At 43.8% G+C, this 18,326-nt stretch overlaps 1 protein-coding gene across 3 annotated transcripts in view; it reads right to left on the bottom strand.

The window, feature by feature from the left end:
• Positions 1-11,285: 11,285 nt before the first annotated feature.
• The window catches only part of IL12RB2 (interleukin 12 receptor subunit beta 2), a 90,406-nt gene continuing 83,365 nt past the window's right edge, over positions 11,286-18,326 (bottom strand). For 2 of the 3 annotated variants that reach the window (XM_075540012.1, XM_075540022.1), the window contains 2 exons: positions 17,611-17,710; positions 11,286-11,801 (listed from right to left, as the gene is read on the bottom strand). In XM_075540012.1, coding sequence (XP_075396127.1) covers positions 11,286-11,801; positions 17,611-17,710 — 616 coding nt within the window. The remainder of the gene's footprint in view (positions 11,802-17,610; positions 17,711-18,326) is intronic. The other variant, XM_075540024.1, reaches the window with a different exon arrangement.

Here is an 18,326-nt window from a genome sequence, read left to right as displayed (position 1 = left end):
GAAGAGAGCACTAGGTAGAAAAAACTATGAAGCTGCTAGAACCTAGGTGGTGTTGAGTTTAAAGGAAAGAATACTAGATATATAGCTAAACAAATTCTAGGCCTTTTGGGTGTACACAGTTCACTTTTATGGCAGCCCAAAGCTTTATAGTTTGAAAAATAGCATGTAAATAAATGATTAGTGGATCCAAATAAGCTAGAGCTCAAGTTTCACTGTAAAAGACCTGAAATTTTTAATTAAGCTTTTGGGGCTATATCTAGTAATACGCTAGTGGTTAGAATGGAATTGTTTGTCAATGTTTGCAAAATGAATTGTCTTATCATTGGGGTTAGTCTTAAGTGGCACTTTTCAGGAATTTTGAATTTTTGCTTAGAATGTATAATAGAAACTAAAAAGATCTCTAATTTGAAGCAGTGACATTGCTCAGTTTGAGAGTCTAAAAATAATCCAGTTTCACTTGGGTCTTAACATTTGCTCATAATTCTGTCAGATTTGAGATGTAAAAGAAATTTATGACTAGAATTTAAGACAGTTTGCATTGGGAGCATTGCATATAAGGATTTCAGAAAGTTAGTTGGGAAATTCTATTTCACCACAGACTTTGGAACTCCTTTGTATTGGATTCCTGTTTTCACAGCTTGGGTATATGAATCCACAGTCAAATTGCTTCATTTGGCTAATAACACTTTGACAATACTTCAACAAGTGGTAAGTTTGGATATTGCAAAGAAGTTTAACACTCTCAAAGGAGATGGTGGTGGTTTGTCTGTTTTGAGGCTGTGTATGTTTAGGCTAAAATGGTTGGTGAAATGAACTAAAGGCAGAGCTACCATTCTGCTCAGAGAGAAGATTCATTGGTTGGTTGCCTTGTCCATTTTCTCTGAAAATGATTTTCTAGTGTACCAGTTTTTTGAGGTAAAACAGCTTTTCCATGGCTGTAGTTCCAAGTTGTATAGCACCCCCTGTTTGGCAGGTTCACCTAAGTGCTAATGTCTAAATTTGCTGCTGAAGAATACATGGTAAGATTGGATTGAGTAAAACTTTTTAAGGTAGAAAATGTAAGGTATATATATTGTGTGCCTCTAAGGGATTGTATTTTGTGCATGACGGTATGTATCTTGATTGGTGCTTCTCATTCTGTATTAATGAAACCCGATAGATGCAAGTGTTTTTATTAACAGTTGGATGACCTCCATCATCTTGAGCCAAATGCTAATACTGGAAGTCATTTGAAGTAGAGAAGTGAGTGCTTTGGATGCTGTTTAATGATCAGTGAATGAAAATACATCTTCTGAGGAAAGTTCTCTTCAGGAGAAAATGGACTAAGTCATAACAGGAAATTACCAATAAATTTGCTTGGAGATCTTAACTAGCACCTCATTTACAGGAGGCGCAGATGTCCCCACCCCCATCACCCATCTTTTGCAACTTAAGGGTTGTTGAACTCTAAAGATGACTGCAAATTGTTCAGGATAAAAATTGAAGATTGCATCTATAGCTGGAGAAAAGACTTATTGACTTAATTATTTTTGCAAGTTATTTATAACCACTACCCTTTAAAATTTTATTGCGAGCAGGTCAAAAGTAGGTGTTATTTTTTAAAAAGCTGTTTGCACCTGCTCTGGAAGCGCTCCTTCCATAGATCAGATTGGGGAAAATGAAGGGCAAAGTATTTTTACAGGCATAAATGGGGAATCTAGTTGGAATGGAATTTCGGCACAAGTGACAGAAATGAAAAACCTTTAGGAGACATCTTTCACAATGCTGTGAAAAGGAAAATATTTATTCCTTTGTGATGGAATAAAGCAAATACTGTTTCTGTGAAATCTTAAAGGCATCCTATCTTCATCTTGGGATTTAAAAATTTTTTTTTTTTTCGTGGGTTTGTATATGCTTGGTTTGGCCCACAGGAGAAAAATACCTTCAGGTTACACAGGTCACCTGTTCCAAGCAAATCTATAAGGATATCAAATTAGCAAGTGAGTTGTTACCCAACTTTGAAACATGTATATATAGTTTTTGTTTAACTAGCAAGAGTGCCCAGCACGTGTTGGGTCCAGTAAAAATTCAGGCTTCTAAAGATTCTATGAGAATGAGGTAGCTTTCAGTAATGTCTTGGGTCTTATTATCCACCCTTTTACACTGCATCACCTCTGGAGTTTAGGTTGTAAAATGTAGAAATTGACTAGGGAAAATGTGAACTTCACCTGCATTTTTCAAGACAAGAAACTGTCTCAGAAATAAATTTTGTCAGGATTTTTGACAGTTGGAGGACTATGACAGGGTCTAATGGCATAGTGTTGGGTACATTTGGGCCTTTGTGGGTAAAAAAAGTGACTACTCTGAATTGTGGAGCAATTTCTATAGAATGAAGAGTTCAGATTTATACAAGATTGGGGGTAGATGCTTTTTTGTAACTTACATTCCAAGTTTTAATGCATCCCTAATGTACTTAGTAGGTATAAGGAACATTGATTGAGTGGAGTTAAAGCTATTTTAGTTCAAAGGAGGAGCAGGATACATTACTGTTTATCCCGTCTTAAAAGTAATGGTTTAATAAGGATGCTCCCATTCTTTAAAAGAATATACTTGAGTGGCACGTGCCATCTATAATCTGCCTGTACCTTGTATGTAACCTTAGAAGACTGAGGGAGATGTACTAGCAATCTCAGGGGTGCTAGATTTTGTCCTTATGGTGATGTTCTTTTACCTGTTTTTTTTTTTTTATGTACTTGAACTATGAACTACAAATTAGGGTGGTGTGGTGGCCTAGTAGTATAAGTAATTTGAAAGATCCTATAATTTATTGAAGAATTTAAATTCATGTATATTTCTCTGGAAAGCTGTCCAGTGCACAGAAAGGAATGAGGCGTGAAACCAGACTGATAGGAAATACTAATTGTGTGACTTGTACAAATTACTTTAAAAAAATTATTTTATTGGGGGCTCTTTCAGCTCATCACAATCCACACCCACGTCCATTATATCAAGCACATTTGTATGTGTTGCCATCTTTTTCAAAACATTTTTTCTACCTTAACCCTTGGTATCAGCTCATTTCCCCCTCACACCTCCCTCATGAACCCATGATAATTTTTCATTTTCATACTTTACGCCGTCCACTGTCTCCACACTTCTGTTGTCCATCCCCCTGGGGGTGGGTTACAAATAGATCATGTGATTGGTTCAACTTCTTCCCATCTCTCCCTATCTTTATCACTACCCTTATTGGTTCTGAGGGATTTATCTGTCCTGGATTACCTGTGTCTGGAGCTCTTATCTGTACCAGGGTACATGTTCTGTCTAGCCGGAATTGTAAGGTAGAATTGGGATCATGATAGTGGGGACCGGGGAGGAAGCATTAAAGAACTAGAAGAAAGTTGTATGTTTCATTGTTGCTACACTGCACACTGGCTTGTCTCCTTGTTACCATTCTGTAAGGGCATGTTGGACAAATTACTTAACCTGTTTCCTGTCTGATGGAGACCACAGGACTGCTAAAGCAATTGAAAACAGCATGTACTGAATCCTGTGTTAGGTTCTATTCTTATTCACTATTAACTGTTCATCTTAGAATGAGAATTTAGCAAAGGTTGACTCTAGGTTTTGAAAATCCATTTATTCATTATTACCCTAACCAACCTGATTCCTAGGTCTATGTTATGTTTTTGCCTTTCTGTTGTCTGAGAGCAGTGCCATGGAAATGCTAGGCACTGACAGATCAAAATGGAGGATGAAAGAATGGACCAGTAGGCAATTTCTGCAAAGTACTGTATATACGTGTATATAAGCTGAGTTTTTTTTCACATTTTTTTGTGGTAAAATTGGGTGCCTCAGCAGATATTCGGGTTGGCTTATACTCAAGTATGATTCAGGTCTAGAGATAGTCACACATAGTATTCTTTTAGAGTCTTCGTGCATCAGTCATAAAAATGATCATCTGATACGGTGTTTTCAATGTCAAGCCTTGACCCTATAACTGTCATGCACTGATCTACATTTTTAGAAGGTCAATGCATTTTATAAATCCTAGGGTCCATCCCAATTTCAGATGTTAAAATGTGAGGGTGGAATCATAATAGCATGTGTTACGTGCCAGCGAGTTGTTTCTGAGCAGGGGGACCCCATGAACAAGGAAACTGCCGAATCCTACACCATCTTCAATTGTTCTTGTGTTTGAGCCATTGTGTCAATCCGTCTTAGGAAAGGTTTGCCTCTTTCACTCCCCCTCTGCCAAGCCTAATGTTCTTCAGGTACTGTTCTCCCCGACAGCATGACCAAAGTACAAGTGATGAATCCTGCCTTCTTTGCTCAGGAACATTCTGCCTATACTTACAAGACAGGTTTGTTGGTTCTTGTGGCAGTCCGTAGTATTGTTCACCAGTACGTAATGCAAACAACGTTGATTCTTCTGTCTTCCTTACTCTGTCCAACTTTAACATGAGTATATGAGGCAATTGAAAATACCATGACTTGGGTCAGATGCACCTTGGTCCTCAAAAGTAACCTTGCTTTTCAACTCTTTAAGAGATCTTAAACAGCAAACTACCCAGTGCATTGCTTCATTTGATTTCTTGACATGTGGATTCAAGCAAAAGGAAATTCTTTTGTTCTTCTCTCCACTTATGGTCCCTACTGGCCCAGTTGCGAGGAATATGGAAGTTGTAAACCACACTAAAGGCTGTATGTCAGCTTTGGTCATCAAGTGTTCTGAGTCTTCACTTTAAGCAAGTAAGGTATTACCTGCATATTGCAGGTTAATAAGCCTTCAGTCCTAATGCTGCATTCTTCATGTAATCCAGTTTTGCTGGCTGTACAGATTGAATAAATACACTGAGAGGATAAGCCTGGACATACTTCTTGATTTTGAACCATGGGGCATTCCTTTGTTCTGGTCTCATAGCTGCCTCTCGATCCTGTGTGCAAATTTTGAATAAGCTCAAGTGAGTGTTCCAGAATTCCCATTCTCAAGGCTATCCATAATTAAGATCCACACATCAAATGCCTTTGCATAAGTAATAGGCTACCTGGTATTCTCTACTTTCTGCCAAGATCCATCCAAAACCAGCAATGATAGTCCTGGCTTCACATCCTCAGCTGACTCCAGCTTGAACCTGTCCAAGTTCCCTGTCAATGTACTGTTAACACCATTGCATGATCTTCAGTAAAATATTACTTGCATGCGATACTAATGATAGTACACTATAATTTGAGCATTCTGTTGGATCACCTTTATTTGGAGTGGGTACAGATAAGGATCTCACGATTGGCCGTGTAGCTTTCTTCAAATATTCTTGGCATAGACATGTTTCTGGTGATTTATCTGCTGGTTGAAACATTACCATTGTCCTAAAATGGTTGAGTGTTGGCTCGTTCTTTGCTTCAGTGACTATTTGCATCTTTTGTTGTTTCCTCATCCAAATTTTTGTCCATAGAATCTAAGTACTGCCACTCCAGGCTTGGTGACTTTCTGTAGCTCTTTCATTTTCAGATATGCTCTGTGTTTTTCCTTGTTGGTTTTCTAGCTAGGTTTTTGCATTGTAATAGTTTTTTTGTTCTTTTCTTCGAGCTGCCCTTTGAAAAGTTTATTTGCAGCTCCTTGACTAAATCATTTTTTCCATTTGCCTTCACTACAAGTAAGAGCAAGTTTCAGAGTCTTCTCACATCTACACTTGTCTTTTCTTCCCTGTCTTTAATGACCTTTTGCTTAATGAATGGTGTTCATGATGTCATCCGACAGCTCATGTCGTCTTTCATTAATGTTCAATTCAGCAAACCTGTACTTGAGATGTTCTCAGAATTAAGATGGGAAGTAGGCAGGGTTCTATTTTGGTTCTAGTGGACTTGTTTTTTTCTGAAGCTTCAACCTGAATATGATCAGTTGGTGCTCTTTTCCACATCAGCCCCTGGTTTGGATTTAGGAGTAGTACACATAGTCACCATTTGTGTTGAAAACAGTATTTGCTATGAACAAGTCATTAGTTTTTGCAGAATGCTATCCTGTTGCCAGCTTCATTTCTGTCTCCGAGACTATATTCTCCAATTATTGTTCCTTCCTCTGTTTCCAACTTTTGCATTCCAATTGCCAATAATTACAGTGCATTTTGATTGCATGTTTGATCAATTTCAGACTGAACACTTAGCGTAAAGTTTTTCAGTTTGCATTTGCTGGCTTTAGTTACTGATGTATAAATTTGAAAAATATTTTTATTGATTGGATTTTCTTGAGTGTGGATAGATAGAATCCTATCACAATTCAAGAAAGATCTTGTAATGTCCATTTTGATATAGTGTCAGATGATTTTATCATTCAAAATGGCCAGATCCAGTCCATGTCAGCTCACTAATACTTAGAATATCGATCTTTATGTGGTCCATTTCATTTTTGACAACTGCCAATTTTTCTAGATGCATATTTAACACATTCCAAGTCCCAATTATTTACAGGTTTTTGCAGCGCTTTATTCTCGTTGACTTTACTCCATGGGAGCCATTATGGTCAACTACTTTGAGAAGGCAGCGCTTCCTCGGTCTGATTATGAGGGCCTTCTGGGCCGTCCTCCAGCACTCTCTCACAATGTTCCGTGCTACACATAAGGTGTTCAGTGGCTTCTTCCTCTGCAGTAGACAGCCAGCCAGTTCCTTTGTAGTCCATTCCAGTTTGGAAGCTCCACTGGAACTTGCTCATGGGTGAGCCTGCTGACATTTGAAATAACCAGTGACAGCTTTCAGTGTCCCAGCAACGCACAAGCCGCCACCGAACAACAAACCCGACAGACAAGTGGTGGATATAATGGCATCCTAGCGGGCGATTTTTTTTTTAGAACATAGTATGGTGTCCTTAAATGGTGCAAGCTTGTATAGGTATGATTTAAACAAGCCCCTCCTAAATGCTGTCTTCTATAATCAATGTGATAAATACCACGTTCAACTTAGATTTATACTGCTGCATCATGAGCGGTAGAGTTGCTGGTTTACCTTTTACGGAGTATTGGCCAATTGCCCTTGAGAAAGAGACCAGCAGCCAACCTCTGGTTGCAAACACAACTTTCCCTTAAAGGCTCTTTTTTTCCTCTTTAATCTTTGCGAGTCTAAAGTGAAGGGGGAAAGGGACAGTGTCTCACTTAATTTTCATGTGTGTAGGCGATTGCTTACTCTTGCTTATTGGGCACTTGCATGTTTTTGATGAGTTTCTCATCCACAGTACATTTTCTTTGACCTTTTTTTCTCATCGTAAGCAATCCTTGTTAAGAAGCGATCTGAGTCAAATCTCAAAACTTTTTTTGGTCTAAGTTTCAAAATACAAAAATGTATTTTGCAGGGTTTTCATTATTGAAAAATGTATTCTGTTGATGTAAAGATGTGACTTGTTTTATCCCATTGTTTAAGGCGCCAGTTACTTGAATTACCTTCCTTTGGTGGTAAAGCTGCCTTCCTGGTTTGGAGTCCTGTTTCACTCAGCCATTCATACGGGTCCATGATGTGAACTGTCATTCATTCCTGCTAGGAAAGGAAGGAGAGCAGGTGACAATTGCATTAGGTGAAAGAAAAGGGACCTAAAGGGAGGAGAAACAAGATTCTAACATGGAATTGACAAATAGAGTGTTCAACTTGACATCTCTCACTGGCCTCAGGACATTGGTGAGTTGTAGCGTTAGACAGTTATTGGCACAGAGTGGAAGAAGGTAGCATTAATTTGACTATCCTAAGGTCTATAAGGAGGAGCCCTAGTGATGTGATCTGCGAGGTCAGCAGTTCACAACCACCAGCTCCACAGGAGAAAGATGGCTTTCTGTTTGCATAAATAGTTATAGTCTCAGAAATCCACAGGGGCTCACTATGAGTCAGCATTGGCATGATGACAATGGGTTTGGTTTTGGTAATGTCTATAAAAATTCCCTAGCTGATGCAAACAGTGAATGCCCAGAGGTGCCTCAGAAGAAAGGCCTGGCCATTTACTTCTGAAAAATCAGCCATTGAAAACCTTGTGAAGCGGGCTTCTGTTTTGATACCTGGAGGTGCCCTAAGTCAGGGTTGGTTATAAGAATGACCTGCCAAGAAGACAATCTGACCAGTGAAAGGGATGCTCTTTCAAGGAATAATTAAAGGTAAGAATCTCTACATAAGCAATGGTGTTAGAACGTCCCATGGATTCATTAAGAACACACTACAGGTTTTTATTATTTTAGTGGGTCAGTGACTAGGTCCTACAGAATTAGGTGATTTTATATGTAAACTTCAGTAAAAGATTCTAGGTTGGCTTTGGAATGGGCTGTCATACCAGGAGGGAGCACGTTAAGTTACTGTGCAGTTTCAAGTAGAATGAGTGCTTGGCTTTACAGGTGTGAGTGTGTGCCTTCTGATCCTGGGAAACCTGGTTTGAGGTTTTCACTGGCAGGGAAGGAATTGTGAAAGCTACTTGGCAAGGATCGGGGCAAGGCTACCCATCTTGTCATTCCTGGCAGAGTAAGCAGAGGCTTGTTTAAACATCTTCAAGAAACCCCTCCAAGATCCCTTCAATGCCTTCAATGAAGGGGTCCAAAGAGTATGTAAGCACAGCCAGAGTGACTTGAAACAAGGAACAAGATGAAAGGAGGCAGATGACCTTTTAAACTTTTTATTGCAAAACATCACAACCAGAGAAAGGTTGAAGTGGTCAAGTATTTCATTTTACTTGAACCTACAATTAACCCCCATGGGAGCAGCAGTCAGGAATTCAAACGAAGCGTTGTGCTGGGAAAATAAATCCATTACAACTATTACAAAGCAAAACTTACATGAGGACCAAACCATAGCATTGTCCATCGCCTCATGCACACCACAGCTGGAGACCAGTGATGCCTTTGAATTAAGTGGCGGAATATTGACTGCCGAAGTAAAAAGATGTTCACGTGCTTTGGACACGTTCTCAGGAGGGCCCAGGAGAACTTCATGCTTGATAAAGTAGAGGACTAATGAAAAAGGAACACCCTCAGAGAGATGCATGAAAACAATTGTGAGGATAGCCCAGGGTCCAGCAGTGTTTCCCTTTAGTACAGTCACTGTTGTATGAGCCAAACTAACTCGGCACCTAACGACTGACCCACAGGAGCTTTGCTGACACAGTGGCTCAGTGCTCAGTTGCTTATTAAAAGGTTGGCGATTTGAACCCACTTAGCAGCTCCATGAGAGACTTGACAATCTGCTCCCCAAAGATTACAACCTAGAATGCCCTATGGGGCAAATCAGTATCAACTTGACAACTGTGGACCAAGAGTGGTACTGGGAAAATATGCTGAGGTTCCTGCTCTTTTAAGTTTACAGACCAGTAGAGGAAGTACATGCTTGGGACCATAGAGGCAGGGGTATCGGCAGCAGTCTAAAGGGAGGGACCATGGGAGACATCAGTAGAAGTGATGTTTAAGCTTTAAATGTTCTTTTAGGGAGACACGAAGACTAGTCACCTGTGGCTCAAAGGGAAAGGGAGTAAAGGAAACGAGTCCAGTGGTGGGAACAAAGGACAATGGGAAGAACCCCCAGAGGGAGACAAGTAGCACTGCCAAGAGGTAATCAATGGGGTGGCCTGCATCTGAGGAGATGGGCTTCCCTGTGGTAAACAAGTTGAAAGGGCTCTACATCCTGGGGGCAAACCAGCCACAGCGGATGCAAGGAACCATGGGGGGGCGGGGGGGGAGGAAGGGATGCATAGTAGCTATGTGGAAATTTAAGGGGAGCTTGAGGTTACAGTCTGGGAGGTCAGCAAGCAAGACTAGAACTTCAGTGGGAACAAGCAGAGCAATTGTTCAACTAGAGCTTGGGGGCATCTGGTAAACCAAAAGGCTGAGAATCAAGGAGGCCTGGTGGTGCAGTGATAACAGTGCTTGGCCACCAGTGCCCCACCAGGGAGAAAGGAGGGCCAATCTGCATCCATACAGATTCCAGCCTTGGAAACTATGGGGCTGTTCCATTCTGACCTATAGGTAACATTTGGAATTGACTAGAAGGGGGTGGGTTTGGGGCTGTTAGTATGAACGCATTTCTAGTTTGGTTAAGGAAGAAGTAGACATCTGTAACTTTTATTTAAAAACAAACATCCAAACAAAGGGTAGTAAAGATGCTACCTCAATTCCAGTGTGAAGTGGTAGACATGGGGTGTGGTATGGGCCAGCTGCCAGGTTCGGAGAGGGATTTAAGAAGATCCTTTGTGGACAGTCATCATTTGGAAAGATTACCGCCTGAGTTGCACAGGAATGAATGATGAGCAGTTTGGCCTGTGACTTTCCCACCAGCTCAGTGGAGGAAGTGCTTATGGTGAAGGCAGAGAGGGGAGGATGACAAGCAAGGGTACACAGGTTCCAAGCTGTAGAACATGCATTATGATTCCAGTCTGAACTTGACCAGCTTAAAGTCTTTTGAGAAAGGCTTGCTCAGAGTGCTTCCTTCAGTGGGTTTACGGTAGCACCCTAAGCTGCTCTTGATTCATCGAAAGAGGGTGAAGGCAAAATAAAACCAAACTGCAAAAAATGAGTAAAAGGTGTGTTGATAGACCACAAACCGGTGTTCATGCACGTCTTATCTTCTCCAAAAGAGTAGGGCAGTTGTTTTGAAAACCAAACTCACTGCCATTGAGGACAGGGTGAAATTGCTCTTGTGGGTTTCTGAGACTCACTCTGCCAGAGTAGAGAGCCCAGCCTTTCTCCCGAGGAGCAAGGAACAACCAGTGGTTTTGATTGCTGACATTGAAGATCACAGCCCAATGTGTGACCACACTGTTTTGGCTCCCTTTAATGTTCCATAGTGGTCTTCACCATCCAAGGGGGGAGCTACAACCACTGGGTATTTCCATTTAATTGTAATGGACATTCCATGTCTGGGTTGTGTTGGACACAACCCAATAGCCAGGAGTCACATGTTGCTATTGTACCATATCGACAGGACAGTTGTCATCGCAGTGCTGATCTGGAACACACAGGCTGGTGTGCAGGAGGTGTTCTTTAAAAAGCTGTTGCATAAATGATTCCTTCCCTTAACCCCTCTTTTCTGGCCAGCATAGCCAAGAAAGTTGCCAGGGACCCAAGTTGAAGTCTTTAGGTCTACACAGTGGAGGATGTAATGTTAAGGCTCTGGAGAAGACAAGATGAGGTGTCTGGGTGAACCATATGAGCTGGCTTGAGGATCCTCCCCTGGCATCCAGACCTGATGGCAGCACCTGGAGGCATTGACTGCTGGAATGTGTAATTGTGCCCCACTTGGAAAGGGGACTGCTTAGGGGCCCAGCAACTTCCCAGGCTTCAAGGTTCAGTCTCTCAGAGCATGAGGGAGCCACACCCCATTTTCAACCGGTCCAGAGTCAGCTTCTCACCACAGGAGAAGCTAAGCGGGTGAAGGGAACTTGAGGGGAAAATGGAAAGGGAGATGTGCTGAGGCTCCAGCTCTTCCAGGGGCTCCGGGACAGGAGCCTCGTGGGACGGGAGGTAACCTATGTTGGAGGGTAAGTAGCCCTCCTGGGTGGGAGGGTAGTCCACTGGGAGGACGGTCAGGGGGCTGACTGGGTTTCCAAGGTCTGTGACAGGACCCCTGCCCCCCAGCACCTTGTACAGATCCCCTGGTTGTCTTGTCTCAGCTCTTGGAGGCGCCAGGTCTTCCTCGGCAGTGTAGGGACCTTGGACTCCTGGTCCGCTTTGCACTGGCCAGTTGGGGTGATGTGGATGAGTGAAGGCTGGGGCTTCCTGATGAATGACCTCATTGATGACCAGTGTCTCGGGTTCTTCTGGAGAGTGGCCGGCTATCAGGAGCCTGTCTGAGGGCAGCTGCATCTTCTCCTGAGAGAAGGGAGGTGGAAGAGGTTCTTAGGAAGTAAATAGCCTGGACACCTGACTTCACTCCGCCCACAGGCCTCACAGCCTGCACTGCCCACACAGGGCAAGGGGCATGGGTAGAAGTCAGCATTGTGTGGGAGTCTGCATTGGAGGAAGGTGTGGGGATTTTTTCAACTCCACAAGTCCAGTTGAAACTTTTACCCGGCTCTCTAAGGTGAGTCACACTGCAGACCACCTGCTTCGGTAGCCTAGAAGGCACAGGGGGTACAGAGGAAAGGCCGGCCTGGCCAGTGTCTGGGAGGGCTCAGGGATAGTTTTATGACCACTCCCACCCCACCCTGGGTCATGAGGTGATGCTGAATTGAGTCCGGACAGATGTATAGGCATTCCCATGTGAGGAAGTGGCAGGCCCTTAAGACTGTGTTTTCTGGAACCAGGGTCTGACCACCAGCCATCCACGGTTTGCGACTCCATAGAAACGTAAGGGAGGGGCAGGGTGATTTAAGATAGCCTGAGGATAGGGGAAACTGGGTTCTAGTCCCAGCTTGGACAGTGTCTGGTCTAGGAAAACCCCTTCTCTGGATCCCCGCATTTGTCAGATGGCAAACTGCCAGATGGTTTGGTCTGGAATGGCCTCTGACTGGTCCAGAGCCCAACATCATCCCCTTCCTTTGCTTTGGACTCTGCAGGAGTCCAGAGAGTGAAAGAGACTGCTGTCTCCAGCAGACTGCCCCCAAGGGCCCTGGTGAGCAAGGAGTCGGGGTGTGGGTGGTGTGTGTATGTGTGTGTGTACACGCACGCATGCATGTGCACTTCTCTGAGGATGTTTGCACCAACTGGCCCTGGCAACTCGTGGCAGCTTTGGAAAGCAGCGTGCCCACAGAAGTGGCGGTGGAGGTTACACAGAGCCTAGGGCGGGCTGCCTGCGTGTGTTCACTAGGTGAGGCGCTCCCTCTGCCTGCGTGAAGTGTTGGCAGTATTGACTGAGGCTGCTCCGCAGGGCTTTGAAGAAGCAGGCTCTCTGGCCTGCACATCCCAGGAGGAAGCCTTCTGTAACCACTCGTAGCCCAGGCACCTCATGCCTGGCTTTGAAAGCTGTTTTTAGTTTTCATGAGCTCAAAATGAGTAGCATCCCAGAGACCCTCTTTACGATGTAGCCTTTTATCCCCACAGCCATGAGATGTGGTCTGTCAGCTACACCTTGGGAAGCAGTGGAGGGGTGCAAGGTCTGAGAGATCTGGACACATTTTGCTGGAGGTGAAGGATAAAGGCTCGAGTTGCTGTCTTCCTCCCTCAGCCTAGCGCGCCAGGAAGGCAGTTTCATTCTTTAAAAAGGATCTACCTGCTTCAGGGTCAAGCAAGCCTGAAGTTTCTCCAAGGCCTTCATGTCAAAAGGTTATGTTTAAGCTATATATAGATACTATATATACTCGTGTATAAGCCGAGTTTTCCAGCACATTTTTAATGCAGTTTTTGTGGTTAAAATTAGGTGCTTCGGCTAATATTCAGGTCAGCTTCTAATGAGTATGCGGCACATCTTGGTGGCGAAGTGGGGGGTGCTTTGGGCTGCTCTGTGGGAGTAAGGCTTCCTAGTGCTCTAGGCGTTGTTGTTCAGTGCGGGCAGTCAGTTCTGACTCACAGACACCTGCTGCACAGGGAGAACCAAACCTCCGCAGTCCTGCACTGTGCTCACAGGTGCTCTCGTGTTTGAGCTCATTGTTCGGCTGTAGTGACAAGCCAGCTCCTTGCGGTCCTTCCGCCACTGCCCCTCAGTTTTACCAAGCTTGGTGGCCTCCAGGGACTGGTCTCTCCAGACAACATATCCAAAGGATGTTAGTCGAAATTAAAAGAGTCCGAGTCTCGGAAACCCACAGGGGCCACTCTCGTCTGTTCTGTAGGGTGCCGAGTTAGAATCGACTCGCTGACAATTACTTTGCTTTTTGTGCCTATGTGTGAATATAAATGTATATATTTTACTGGTTAGTTTTGAAAACTATATTATAGATTTTTAATTTTTTTAAATCAGAGAATTGTGAATTTCTCCCCCTCCCAAAAGGCAATACCCCATAACTTTATATATATCATATGAAGTTTATATATATCTTACAAAGTTTATATATTATATATTATCATACAGAAATATCCTGTGCATATTTGAGAAGTGTGTGTGAGGCAAATCTCACTTCTTTGTATGCAATGGGAACTCATTATACATGATTCTTACAAACTTGGCACACACACCCCCCCACACACACACACTTAAAATACCTTGGAAAGAAAATCACTGAGGAAAAAAAAAGAATGTTGATATGTGGAAAGTGTAGCCAATTTCATTAAACAATGTGTATAGAAATTGTTTAATAGGATCCTATTTTGCTACATAAATTCCCACCAAACACAACAAATATATAAATAAAATAAAATGCCTTGGAGATATTTGGGAACACACAAATCTACCTCATCCTTTTACACAGCTGCATAATGTTCCCAGTGTACAAATGCATGAGAGCAAATTGTATGAACCGTCTCACCGCCCCCCACCCCGGGTTGGGCTTTTACATGATACTCAGGTCTTTCCCCCTTATTTATAAGGTTGTAATAAACACACTTCTATGCCATGTTGGACATAGGGTCGGCCATTTCTGAGTGACCGTCTGCCAGTGTGCTTTTCCTCAGGCCTTGGTGCGTCTCTCTTAGCACTCCTGGGCTTTCTTATGGCGTGTCACTGGTTCAGCAGGCTGCCGCCTCCCTGATGAGTTAGGCAGAGGCCACTGGAGCCCATGATGCCCAAGCAACCAGGCTGGTGTCTGTGACTGACCAGGACTAATTCCCACCGTGTGCTTTCAGGCTTGTGGGACACAGGAATGTGGAAGGCCAGCATTAGGTGATCCCCGAAAGCCCCGCTCGTTCAACTCCTGGTCCTTGGAGCCTCTCTAACCCTGGCAATGGCAACTTCCCCTGAGGTCAGCACAGCACTGTCCCCAAGGGAAAGCCCAGTATGGAGACACCACTCTAGTTAATGAGTTCACACTGGAGACATTGACTGTTACGACACTGCCCCCCTCCTTGTGCCGAGAGGTGCTGGCCAGCATGTGTTCTGGAGCCGTTGTGTCTGGAAGTGAATGTAAGATCCACCATTTGTTGACTGTCTAGCATTGAACAAATGGGCGCTGATGGTGTCGCGGGTTAAGTGTTGGGCTGCCAGTTGCAAGGTTGGTGGTTCAAGCCTACCAGCCTCTCCATGGGGAACGGTGCAGCTGGGTGCTCACATAAAGACTGATAGTCTCCCTAGGGAATAGCTCTACTGTCTTAGAGGTCTCTGTGAGTCAGAATCAGAGTCATGGCAGTGGTTGGTTTTTTTTTTTTCAATGTTGGGCAAGTTACTTCAACCTTAATGCTTCCAGTTCCTTGTCTGCAGAATGAGGAAAATAATGGCATGAACTCTGAAAGCTGTCCCACAGATTTAAGGGTTAATGTCTGCAAAGTGTTGAAGACCGAGCCTGCCACAGAGAAAGTTTGTTTATATATACACACACACACACATACATACATACACACACACATACATACATATACACACACATACATGCATACACACACACATATACACACATACATACACACATACACACATATACACACATACACACACATACATACATACACACACATACATACACACACATACGCACACACATACATACACACACACACATTTTAGTTGCCATTATTGTTATTCTCCTTCCTGTTGGATCTCAGCAGGGACAGAACTTCTTATCAGAGAAAGGAGTGTGAGATTTACTGAGAAGAAAGTGAGGTTTTTGGGGGGGGTTTTTTGTTTGTTTGTTTGCTTACATGGTGTCTTATTTAAAGCTCACAATGGTATTCTGGTAAGGTGCTGTTGACTTCTCTTTCATACAGCACCTGAGACTCTCGCAAGCTACCCAGGGCTTAAACATGGAGCCAGTAGCCCAGGCGTGGTGTGCATCCATGCCTAATTCCAAAGGCACAAAAGTTTAGCGACCTGAAATTCCTACCGAGGCAGACATGGCTTGGGACGCCAGTTTGTGGCCTGGGAAGCAAGATGTGGATGACTGCAGGAGAGAAGGGTTGTCCCGCCTGAGAAAGGGAGCCTGGGACTACAAGCCCCCCACCCCCACCCTAACCCCCAGCAATAAGAAGCCTGTTAACAGTGAGCTTCCCTCCCAGATTGCTCCGGGAAACGCTTCCATTCCTGCCACACGTGCAGAGGGCTTCCGGCCTTTCCCGGGAGCCAGAGCACCTGGCTTCTGTGGCTGCCTCGCCTCCCTCTCTCCCTGTCTCCTCAGTGCGCTCATCTGCCTCCTGCCTTTAAATCCCATTCCTGGCAGAAGGGAATGGCTTCCTGGCTTCTTGCCCAATCCCAAACAGTCTGGGTTCTGTTTATCGTTCCAAGCTCAGCTCAGACCGGGTATGTCACGAGAACGTGTCAATGCCCTTGAAGCCGGTAGTCAGTGCTCGGGCTAACACTTAGCAAATGGCAAAAATGCTTACCCAGTGTCCCCGCCCCCCCCAGTCCCTCACCTCCTCACGTTGAGATGAAGGGGAGTACATTCATTCATACAATAGGACATTCATTATACAAGGGGGCTTCAAAAAGTCTGTGGGGGGAAATATCTAGTTCCATTTTCCCATGAGGATTTTGAAGTCCCCCTCGTACCATTGTTTGAAAGAATGAGATCTCAGTCTCTAAGTAACCATTGACATTGAGCTGATTCTGACTCACAGCCACCCCTACAGAGGGTTTCCACGAATGTACATATTCACGGGAGCCAGCAATTTCATCCATTTCCCTTGGAGCAGTTGGTGGGTTTGAACCTGAACCCTGCAGTTAGCAGCCCAACAATGCCTAACTTATGGTACCACCTGGAACAAAAAGAGCATGCTTTTTTTTTTCCTTTTAGTGTTAGGATTACAAATTTTAGAAAATTCTTGTGCATATGTTGCTCTTAAAACCCAGGAAGCCAACGGGGTGAGGACTCTGGTGGTCACCTATATGGGGGACTCATCCTTAGAGTTGAATGAACCCAGGGTTCCTTCTCTTGGGGACTGCATTGTTTCCTCAAGAAAGCCCTGTTCACGTGGGTAGGCCTGATTCTCAGTGTGAGGTAGCTGCCCTTTTTTGTGACCTGACACAATTATCTTCACTGTCCTGGAACCCATTCCAACTCCTAGCAACCCCAGAGGAGACCCACTGTCACTGTGGGTTGAATTGAGTGTTTACAGCAGTTGAAAGCCTGGCTTTCTCCTATGTGTTGTAAATCCTAACCTCTGTAATGTTAATGAGACAGGATGAGAGGTGGTTAGGTTGAGGCCAAGGAAAATCTACTGGATCAGGCTGTATCTTAGTCAATCTCTTGAGGTATAAAAGATTAAAACACAAGTGAGTGGAGATCAAAGTGATCTCAGTACTAGCAAAAAAGAAAAAGCCCGAGCGGAGCTAGTCTTTGGGACACTGGGTCCCTGTGCTGAGGACTTCCTCCACCCAGGGGAAGAGTGATGCCAAGAGTCACAAAGGACCCACCCAGAACCCAGAGCACCTTCCCCTAGACCCAACACAAAGAAAAAGGCTGCCCTTGAAGCTGGTGCCTTGAATTGAGACCTCCAACTTCCTACACGGTGCGAGAATTCATTTCTGTTTGTTAAAGTCATCCACTTGTGGTATTTCTTTTACAGGAGCAGCTGGTATGAAAGACACCTTCTAATTTACAAGGGCAAGCATAGGTGGCCAGCTAGCACCCCATCAAGCAGACACTAAGGTTTTATACATTACCTCTGAGATGAGATATTTTTTAGCCCAACTGCTATTTGCTGGGTCTGGAATTCCTTTGCTGTTCCAATGCTGTCTGAGAGTCATAAGGAGAACAAACACCCTAAAGGCAAAAAGAAAGAGAGAAAGAAAGTGATGTCTGCTGGCCTTGCTATACAAGTTCTTAAAGGCGGTCCTTTCAGGGTAGGGCTTGCTTTTGTTTGCAAATAAGTGGGGTCAAGGCATTGAAGGAGACAGGTGAGGTAGTATTCCAGCCTGGAGTCACTGTCAGGTTTCACTTCCGCCACTAGGGGTTTGCTAGCGACATCATGAAACTTTCATTCCGCACAATGCTCAGTTACTGCCACTACACAGGCATGCACTCATTCAGCAAACACGGATTGAACATTGATTGACATATCACCAGCAAAGGCCCTATGCTGTGGGCAGAGCAGAGAAGAAGACATGGTCCTTGCTTTTGGGAAGTTTCCTATTTAGTTAATTAAAATGCTTACAAACAAGTTGTGATGACAGGGACCTCATACAAAAAGCAAAAGCAAACAAAATAAAACCCCAACATACAGGGTTCAAACTGCTATCAATGGCTTGAACAAAAATATATGTGTTTTTTAAAGACAAGGAAAAGTATCCTAGGGAATGAATCTGAGCTGTCAACAGTGATTATCTCTGTTGATGGGGGAAATAGGGATTTTTTTTCCTCTGAGTTTTGGAAAATATTT

The sequence above is a fragment of the Tenrec ecaudatus genome, chromosome 1 (assembly GCF_050624435.1).
Source record: "Tenrec ecaudatus isolate mTenEca1 chromosome 1, mTenEca1.hap1, whole genome shotgun sequence".
Taxonomy (NCBI): domain Eukaryota; kingdom Metazoa; phylum Chordata; class Mammalia; order Afrosoricida; family Tenrecidae; genus Tenrec; species Tenrec ecaudatus.
Note: the sequence above shows the minus strand (reverse complement) of the source record. Positions and strands in the feature narration are given on the sequence as shown.